Genomic DNA, 10895 nt, shown 5'->3' with positions numbered 1-10895 from the left:
AATGAACTTACTTGTTTTTGTTGGAATATAAGGAAAAGCCCAGCAATTACAGATCCAGTATCTTTCTTACCAGGCTTATGTTCAGTAAATGGAAGTTTTCTTCTAAGATTTTAAGATTAAACATCTGAATATAACTCCTAGATACTAAGTCATAGAAATAAACAATGAGAAGATCAATCCCTTTGGGGAGTCAACAGGTTTGCTGTAGGGAAGGAATAAAAGTTGACTTGCAGCTTTAGGATTCTTCCTGCCCCCATTTCTTCCAGTCATAATATTGCAATTCGGAGGGAATGTATTACTGCAACGAATTCTAATGGATGTGTGGGGAATTAACTCTTAAGTGTAAATGTAGTTCACATGAATTCATTATGGGAGATTGAAAGGAGCCAGTGACCATTCAAAAACTTTGCCTTTTCAAAGCCTTGATTCATGAAAGCATGTTTCCTCCTTAAGTCTCAGTCACAGAAATCAAAAAGATACTTGTAAAGATTTATCTGGCTTTCACTAGAAAGCTTGAGAATTACAGTTTGCTCTTGTTTTAGGTATTTTTTCAATGAGAGATATGATTAAAATCGGTACATTTCATCCAGGATATTGTGTGGCTGCTCCTTTAGCGCTGGGCCTGAGACAAACCTGAGAACTGATCTGCTGGGAGGGGTGTGCCCAGGAGCAGCTGGGTTTCTCTCCGTAGCAAAATCTCCAAGCGGGGTCTTTGGTGGCTCGGGAATTGCTTTTGGGTGTCTCAGGGTGACGAACGAATGGCCCCAGCCCTGTTAGAGTCCTTGTTTTTTTTCCTTTAAGATTACCCTTTCAATGTAGGAAATTTGTGTGCTTCCACACTTTGTGAATTCGGCACAGCTTAAACCTTTCTTAAGAGAAATTCCTTCTGAAGCTCCATTCCTGGGCGAACAATGTGATATTTCCTTTGCCTGTCATAAATTGACCTCTACGCTACCAGCTTAGAAGTGCCCATCTCCCATTAAGCAAGTAATTAGTGGTGCATTAAGGTTTTTCTCTGAATCCAAAGTAAAATATATAGGCTGTTCGCAGCTCAGTTGAAAACACACATTGTTTGCATGCAGGTACGTGAGTCTTTTCATTGTGAATAGGACCCAGAGTGATTAAACAAGCAGTCTTAATATGTTAATTTATAATTTTAATTACAACAATCTTGTATATATAGTCATTAGTGAATACTAATATAAATATTTTTCTATCTTTTTATTCATAATGCATAAACCAATCATCCAGTTACTTCTCTGAGGTTGCCTGTTTTTGTTTCATAATACAATCTTTGTTCTTAGTTATGAATGCATTTTGTTCGTTCCTGTCTTGAATAATCCCTCATTAAGCAAGTCACTTTCTGCTCCATGCTAAAAAGGAAAAATTATCATGCAAATGTGGCATGCCATATTAAAAAGCACATTACCAAACACTTTTGTTGCTGTCCTTCAATTAGTTTCCCTTCTTTGAATTTAATTCCATTTGTTGTTAAACTACTGACTTGATGTATGGACTCATGAATCTGAAGCTGCTGCCAAGAAAGTGGGGAAAAAAAAAATCAAAGCCTCTTCGAAGAGCTGCAGAGGCGAGCTGAAATGAATTTGCTTCACCTTTGACAAGAACACTTGAACAGCCCTGGAATCCTCTGATGATTCAACTCGGCTAATTATCCAATTATTTATTTCAAGAATAAAGACACTGTTTTACAATTAGAGAAGTGTAAAGCAATGTGAGAAATTTGGTAATGACGGATGACTTAAGTAACTTCGAAGATAAACAGTATCTGTGCAAACTTGCCTCGCTGAGTGTTTCCAGGCAGCAGGTCTGTGTCTCAGCGTCCGTGAAATCCTGAGTACATGGCGGGTTTTGTTTGTTTGTTTTGCTCTTTCGACAACAGAAATTATTTTACACTTTTAACCAACATGTCAAATTTCCGTGGCTCTTTAGCAATGTTTAAGTTGTATTTCTCTTGATTAAAAGCTTTTGGTTCAAAGCAATACTTTTTAATTGCCTAATGATATAAGTCAGTTCTTAGGAAAGAACCGCACATTTAGGAGTTCATTTGCAATATAACTGAAAAATTCATTGCATGGCAGTAAAACAATTTACTGTTAATTACAAGGAGAAGAATTTGCTGTAGCATGCTCACAGATTGCCATGAATCATGCAGCACTCCTAGAGATTTATAACAGATGTGTAAGTGGGATGAATTAGCAGGGTTTAATAACAGAGACACAAATCATGCAGACTTCAAGGAGCTTTAATTGATATACTAGAATGTGACGGGCATGAATCACTCAGCCATTCAACAGCACTGTAACATATGGTCAGCTCAATATGCCGCATCTTAAATCGGTTGGTGAGTCGTTGGTTGTCCCATATGGTGGAAGCAATATATTTTTCATGATTAAAAAAAATACATCCATTTTTTAAAGAAATATGATTGCAAAGCATGTTTGTTATTGAACAGTCACCTGAATGCCAAACTGGGTTTTTTAATGATTTTTTTTTTTTAACATGGCAGCTTTCCAAAATAAATAGCAGCTAGTACTTGTAACACCAGATCGCTGGAGGCATTATCAGGCCCAAATTGGTGCTTGTTGGCACACTTGATCCACAGCAAAGCCTATGGAGGAGCGCAGCTGATGGTAGCTCTGAGTGTCAGGGAAATCCTTCAGACTCCGGCAAAGCAAACGAAATGAAAGGAATGATGTCACTTTCGGAGAAGTTCAGGAATGCCCAGATTTGCGAACAGAATAAAATGAATATTGAATGGGAGACCCTTACCGAGCAGGGTGGGAAAGGGGCTGTGGAAATACTGTTAACGCATCGTGTAGCAATTTGGATGTAGCATTTTATACTAACCTCTTAATGAAATGCTCCGTCCTTCAGGAACATTCTAAAAGGAATCCTGGCTGACCATCACATGGATGGTAGGACCAGTTCCATGTTGTTCTTGAACAATCATTTCAGTGTATGGAAACAGATAACGTGGTGCAGACATCCATAACTGGTGGCATGCAAAAACCATTTCACTGAAACTGGGATGTGGCAGCTTTCAGCAAAGCTTTTGCGGCATTAGTAAATCTGACAGATTTGAAAAAGGAATATTGCAGCCTTAGAACTGTGGCTGCCAGAATTTAATGTCAACAATTAAAATTTATTTTGATCCTTACCTACTGTTTATTACTGTTTGTATACACAACAGACCTTACTAATACAGAGATGCACTATTAGATGGAATTACCATCTGTTTGGAGTGAGATGCTGGCATCTGTCTTAGATGCTAAAACTAAAATGATATTATTTCTAACAAAACAAAATTAACTGCTTTCTACTCACCAACTCTAATTGTGAATGTGTGGATGCACCCGAGGAAAAGGCTTGTTGGTGAAACACGTAATGACCTCTGTCTCCAGGTCTGCATTCAGATATGTGACTTTACTAGGGGCTCTGCTGGTCTTTTTGGCATGCAGAAATCATACTTTTTAAAACAGTCTCTGAGCTTTGTAATGCGTTATCGACAGAAAGGCGTTAAAACAACACAATTAGAATACGTAAAAATAGGCTGGATCAGAGAGACTGCAGTATGTAAAATATTTTGATTGATGTACCCTAAATAAGTACATGGAAGGAAATTAAATGGACAAAAATTCATCTGAACAAAGTTGCCATAGGTCCCACAGTGACACCTTTAGGAAAATATAAACTGTATCTTCTCTGTTAGACTATTTTTAATTTTCTCCTACACTGACATATATAAAAGATTTATATCCGGCACCCCTTCCTTTTCTTTTTTAAAGCCTAACTATCCTATTAACAAAGGTCTCTAGCTTTTTGAAGTTAGAGGATTTGGAGTATCAAGGAGAGTGGTAGTTTCCATACTGATATTGGATCGGTGATGCTAACTTCTGAGAAGCCAAACTTCAGTTCTATATATCACAAAATAATAAATTGTGTCACACCAGCATTTAATGCATGTACACAGTGCATTAACTGTAACTGTAGTACATTTATTTGTGCTAGAAGAGACTTGAAAATGATTAAAAAATCAATACTTTGCTGTCAGAGAAGCTAGTGTTACGATGCATTTAAGTAGTTAATTGCATAAGCCCCATAAAAGCTTCAAGTTTGGGTAGCAAGCATGCCATAATTACAGTCCAAGCAGCTACCTTTTATTAATGGTGGGCTTTAGGGAACAGTGCTCACTGTCCTCACTGCTGCTGTGTGTGCGGTTCAGAGCACATGGATCCTCTCCTCTGCCCAGCTAGGATGCTAGTTACGTGCAAATTATTGATGATTACCAGAACAACAGCTGAGGAAGGTAGTGTTGATTCACCAGGGAGGCGGTTTCCCTTAAATCCCCTAAAAGCAGTGCTTTCTGGCCTTTCTTTATGTCCTCGAACACACAGAGAAATCGTAATACTTGTATGTCACGCCGGGTTAAAGAAACAAGACGGCTCAGAGCTGAAGGGGATAAACTAGCCGGCCTCCTGGAGGGCTGAGACGGTCCGTATGTCGTGTGTCCAGCCTGCCTTCTGGTTTTCTCACTGAGAAGCGCTGCTTGAAAATGTTCAGTCATAGAATTTTGAAACCGGAAGACACAATCGGGTCTATCGTGCCCTTCAACAGATGAGGCACTGAGGACCAGAGAGACCAAACACTGGAGTAGCCCGTGTTCCATAACTAGGGACCTACAGAGCCGGTCTAGAAGCTCAGCTCTCTCCTTTCCACATCGGTTCCACTGTACATCTTCTCTCTCGAAGGAGACTAGTAAACCAAGAAGGAGGAAATGGTAAAGTAGATTTTGTTCTTGTTTCTCCAGTCAGAGAATAGACAGTTAACAAGGCAAGGCTGTCTGATTTCTGAGATTCTGAGGGAAGAATCCTCTCTCTTCTTCTGGACACTGACTGGAGAGCAGTTCAGTAGGGTGGTCGCCAGCTGAGAAATCCTAGCTTCCTGGCCTGGATCTCTTGTTTAGGTCCTGAACCCAGTGCCCTTCCATAGGCGTTCTGGCCTAGCCATGTTTGGGCAATTTACGTTTCTCGTGACAGTTTTGCATTTCTGAGGAAAAGTCAAAATCTTGTTCTATTGATAAAGTGCCTGAGGATGTGTTATGTTAGTCTGCTCCCCACATAGGCCTGAAACATAAAAAGGCCGATCATTCTTGGATTCCTGTCTTTGTAATAGAAAGTTGACAATGTTTTAAGGTATTGACACTGCTGTGCAGTGTTCATAGGCAACAAACTCTTGCTTGAAAACAAAGAGATTTGATTTTAAAGAGCTGCCATCAACGAGAGCTTCTGCTCATTTAGCCTTCCGTTCTTATCCTATGACACTCAAACTCCACACTACATAAATTTTGCACATGTAAATTTATGCATTATGATATGCTATTAATTAGATTATAAAGTAATAAGTGCAGCATAAAGAAGAATGTCTATTATCAGAGATAATAGATAAATAAAAGAATATTTATAAATAGAGAAGCTAGGCTGGGAACTGGATACAAAGAAGTTGCAGAAAAATACAAAAACATTGTAATTCTATTCTAAGTAGAAACACTGTATGTTGTTATTCCTTGAAATGATGGATATTGAAGATCTATTTTCTGCTTTACAGCTATAAGAGGATTTTCTGAGTAAATATGGATTTTGAATGTGGATGAATTATATCCTTTTATAATATGTAATATGAAAGATGTTATTGGCTAATAATAGTGCCTTGGATTTGTTTAGAAATTTGCTTTGTAAAACCTAATACAATTATATATATATATATATATATATATATGTGTGTGTGTGTTTTCTTTTTTATTATTATGTGTTTAGCCAACATATATATATATATACATATATATATTATTTTTAAAAGCAGTTATTGTCAAGGTATTCTATGAAAACTTATCCTCATGTTGTAGATGGGAAAACTGAGGCATATATAAGTTTAAAGTGATTTTTCTAAGTCATGCAGAATTGGAAATTAAAAAGTAAAATATAATCTCTGAAAGTCTGCAGAGTCCTTTCAGTTATTCTATGTTGTCTCTTAATTCACTGTTTTGTGATTAACAAAGTTATAGCTATAATTCCTTTACTTTGATAGTCCAAAAAATAATCCTTTATACCTCCTTTCTCTTAGTGAGTCTGTATTTGTGTGAGTGTGTTTAATAGTTCAGGAATATCTATTTTTCTTTTCATCACTCTACGTGTGTGTGTGTGTGTGTGACCAGTCTAGTTTAATTGATTGAAAATTTCTCCTCTGGTCTTATGGGAACTCTGAAGATAATGACTCAGTAGGGTGCTCACCCTTTCAAACAGGCTGGGTTGACTCCTCCAAGTGAAACTACAGCATACCAGCTGGAAGGTTGTTTGGTTTTTTTAAGCAAGAGAATAAAAAAATATACTCTAATTTGACTCGTTCTCTGTAGTTGACTTCCTAAGAATAGTCTAATTGCTTGGTGGAATAATTCCCCTGTGAATTTAGAAGTGTTCCACTACTTGTTAGAACTTAAACAGTCAACATTAATTGTAGTGGAGTCTCAGTGAAAGTGCCCTTATTGATTATAATCATTTTGCCAAATTAAAAAAAAAGTGCACTCTCACTTTTAGGAGATATTTTTTAAAAAGCTGTTGAGGGGCGCCTGGGTGGCTCAGTTGGTTGAGCGACTGCCTTCGGCTCGGGTCATGGTCCTGGAGTCCCTGGATCGAGTCCCGCATCGGGCTCCCTGCTCAGCGAGGAGCCTGCTTCTCCCTCTGACCCTACCCCCTCTCATGTACTCTTTCTCTCTCTCATTCTCACTCTCTCAAATAAATAGGTGAATCTTTAAAAAAAAAAATAAATAAATAAAAAGCTGTTGAGTTGCTGGAATTCCTTTTGTTTTGATGACTCTGAATTTATATTCCTGATTAAGAAGTGAATTTTGGATTATGCTATCAATGGGGTAAGGGGTTCTGAATACCATAGTGGTACAAAACCTCACCATTATCCCTAACGAGCTGGGTGGTTGGAGAAAAGGAATACCAAATGTCAAGCAAATGGGACTTTGAAGAAGAGGCTACTTTTAAACAAGGATAAAACTCTGGGTGCCTGGGTGGCTCAGTTGGTTAAGCGACTGCCTTCGGCTCAGGTCATGATCCTGGAGTCCCAGGATCAAGTCCCGCATCGGGCTCCCTGCTCAGCGGGGAGTCTACTTCTCCCTCTGACCCTCCTCCCTCTCATGCTCTCTGTCTCTCATTCTCTCTCTCTCAAATAAATAAATAAAATCTTAAAAAAAAAATTAAAAAAAAAACAAGGATAAAACTCTTTAGTTCTTTAGAAGTACAGGAGGTATATTCTTAATTTCTCTAAATATTTAGTTAAAATGGAAATCCTATTCTCAACGCACCAAAAATGTATAGTTTGTGATTCTCTAGGTCTTTGCTATCCAGTATGGTAGCCATGCTAGCCATTTATGACTATTTAAACTTAAAATAAAATTAATTAAGATTAAATAAAATGTAAACTTCCATTCCTCAGTCTCATTAACCACATATCAAGTGCTAACTATCCATATGTGGCTAATGCCTACCATATTAGACAACATGGATCTAGAACATTTCCATCATTAGAGAATGTTCCATTAGATATCATTGGAATAGATGGTATTCTTCAAATTAAAATGTCAAATCCTTTTGTCCCAGAACCCTAGGGAATCCTATGTGGAATATAGAAAATAGAAGAGTTCAAAATCCCTCTTTTGTGCTTTTATTTATTTAAAGGATTTATTTATTTACTTGAGAGACAGAGCTGGGGGGAGGGGCAGAGGGAGAGGGAGAGAGGACATCTCAAGCAGACTCCACAATGAGTGCGGAGCCCAACGTGGGGCTCGATCTCACAACCCTGAGATCATGACCTGAGCCGAAATCAAGTGTTGGATGCTCAACTGACTGAGCCATCCAGACACCCTTCTTTTGTGCTTTTAAATAGCAAATTTTAGATAATAAAAAATTATGTAATTGGTCCTCCATTGCTTCCCTGAACCCAGGACTCAAAAATTTTTGACAATCCTTCTTCCCCTGTTAAGCTCGTAGCCAATGCTTAAATTTTAATACAGGAATGGAATTCCAAACACTGAAGAGAAACTTGAGGGGAGAGAAATTTCTAGATGGTCAGCTCTTTATTTTGTTTTGGATTATATTGAAGATGGGGCATAGCTTGTAGAGTGAAATCTTTGAGAGCCCACCATTTACTATTTTTGGCAAGGAATGCTAAAGGAAATCATGCATAAAATTTACAGATCCATACATATATAAAAATAAAAACATCACATGGTTTGTAGTGGCAGAAGATGAACAGAATTGTTAATTATCTTTCTAAGTTGATGAACATTTTGCTCAGTGCCCTCTACTTTACGAAAAGTTAAAATAGAATCACAATTAATTGTTTCTCTTTGGAAAGCTGGCCGAGCTTTCTAGAAAGTAACAGATAGTACTTGTTCTAAGCTGTTTTAAGGTGAATTGTCTTTCATGGTTTAAGGATATCAATTCTTATATTCATATCAATTTAATTTATGTTTATTGAAACAGGGAAAGACTTTGTGTATGCAGAAGGCTATATTAACAAAGGTGTAAATTAAGAGTCCACAGCTTTGGTTTAGACCCTGAAAAAGTAGGCTTGGTGATAATAACATTTGTTCCTTTCTTTGATGGTACCTCTCAAATCCAGCCAAACCACTAAGAGTGGGAATGAATCGCAGCCTACACACTCAACTGTTTAAGAAGAAAAATCAGGATGGCACTTGATGTAATGAGCACTGGGTGTTATATGCAACTGATGAATTGTTAAATTCTACCCCTGAAACTAATAATATACCATATGTTAACTAACTTGAAATTAAATAAAAATAAAAGAAGAAAAATCAAAACAAAACTTTATTTTTATTAACTCAGTTGTTACCCTGACCCCCTTTCCAGCAGGTTGTCGGGAAAATCTCTATTTCTGTTACTCATTCCTGGAGTTTCCCAGAAGCCTCCAGAGAATTACCAGGGTCCCAGGACCTCGAAGTATGCCAAGGCCTCAGTGTGTGCTTGGGCACTGGGCATTCACTGCTGCTAGGCACAGGCCCGGGAGGTATTGTGGTCATTTTAGGGCACAGGGGGCTGCCCTGAGTCTGTTGAACCTGGACCGGAGTTCATAAACCCCTGAGCTCACAGGCTCCTTTTCTTCTTGTGGATGCTCTGTTGGGCTTTCAGAGTGGTTTTGCTTATTTGTTTGTTTTCATTTAAACCAGTTGCTAAGCTTCAAAAATCAGAAAAATTACACATAAATGACTATGGTTAACAAAGTAAAAGATCTGGCAACTTTGGGTCATCGTTCCTGCATTATCCATTGGCTGGCATGAATTAGTGACTACTCACTGTGGCCGGGTTCTTTTCAGACCCCACACTCTCTCGTCTCACGAATTAGACCATTTCAATCATTTCCTTTACTTTGTTGGCCTCTGTGAATTACGGCCATAAGTTGAAGCCATGTTAAGACGAGGGGCTCTGCCCTTTGTGATCAGTCATCACCGGCGGTAGTCACGGCTAGTCACAGACTGCAGGTTTCATGAGGGATCTTGTAGCTTCTGGGTGAGATAGTGTCCACTCAGGCAAGGGAATTTTCCAGAAAAGGGAGCAACCACGAGCCATTAGAGACAGATACATTGCAGCATTGTGGTACCAGCTTGGTAAAGGGAATCTGGGTCAACAGACTTTAGTCAACAGACTATAATGTGAAGTGTCTTTTCCTGAGTGAGAAAGAATAGAGAAATTATCTGCAAGAGGCAATTTTGTTTAATCCTCAAACTTTTATGGTACCTATTTTTTCATGGTGTTTAGTCACATTTAAGATAAACTCTATTGTGTCTTCAGTTCCTAGAGCCATGTAAAGACTTGAGACCACAACTGATTTGATCTCGAGTATGATGTACACAAGTGCATGTGTACCTGTGTGTGAATAACTGTGTCTAGAGATAGACGCTAAGTTCTTGAATGTAACAAGTGTTTTTGACATTTAGCACCAACCCAACTGAAACCTCCTGTGGTGGAAGGAATCAACAGCACAACCATCCGTGTTAGATGGCTCCCACCTGAAGAACTCAATGGACCTTCTCCTGTGTATCAGCTGGAAAGAAGAGAGTCATCTCTCCCAGCTCCCACGGCAATGATGATGAAAGGAATTCGTTTCATAGGGAATGGATATTATAAATTTCCCAGTTCCACACACCCAGTCAATACAGACTTTACCGGTAAGTGTTTTTGACATCACTCTGTTGAAGAGGCGCTAAGCGCCAAGGTGTTTCTTGTTATTTTGATATCCCTTCAGAGTGAATTTTTACTATGCCTGTTCACAGAAATACTAATTCAGACCTTTTATAACTTCATCTTGATGTGTCAACTTGTCCATCTTTTTAGTATTCTGTGTGGGGAGATGTGGGTAAGTAGAAGAAAGAAAAGAAAAATATAGATGTGGGAAGGTAGCCTTATTATATCAAAGTATATGCTGGAAATGACTCTTGGACACCATTTACCAGAATGTATTCCTCAGACTACTTTACCTACTCTATAGAAAAAGACTTCTGTAGGCAGATGAGTTTGAGAAATGCCCTGTGCTGGGGAGATTCTCAGTATACATCAGGTTATTAAAACCTCTAAAAGCAATTATAAGAAAGCTAACTTTGCTTAGCTTAGTATGCCTGATCCTTATTTGTCACTTTTTTTAAGCAAAAAACTATCAGTAGGTTTTTTTGGAGAACATTATGGGAAAAACTAATTTTGGGGAAACGTACCTTCTATGGATATGTTGGCAGTATGGGTAAGTGAGGTGCTTGCTTCAGGTACACACACACACACACACACACACAACACCTCAGA

The 10895-nt window shown here is 38.4% G+C and overlaps 1 protein-coding gene across 1 annotated transcript in view; it reads left to right on the top strand.

The window, feature by feature from the left end:
- USH2A (usherin) overlaps positions 1 to 10895 on the top strand; it is a 602856-nt gene that overhangs the window by 144187 nt on the left and 447774 nt on the right. Inside the window, exon 13 of the mRNA XM_081823209.1 lies at positions 10040 to 10270. Within this exon, the coding sequence (XP_081679335.1) occupies positions 10040 to 10270 (231 nt within the window). The remainder of the gene's footprint in view (positions 1 to 10039; positions 10271 to 10895) is intronic.

This window comes from Leptonychotes weddellii, chromosome 6 (genome assembly GCF_054177405.1).
Source record: "Leptonychotes weddellii isolate Sample4059 chromosome 6, ASM5417740v2, whole genome shotgun sequence".
Lineage (NCBI taxonomy): Eukaryota > Metazoa > Chordata > Mammalia > Carnivora > Phocidae > Leptonychotes > Leptonychotes weddellii.
The sequence above is the reverse complement of the archived record's forward strand: the minus strand, read 5'-3'. Positions and strand labels throughout refer to the sequence as shown.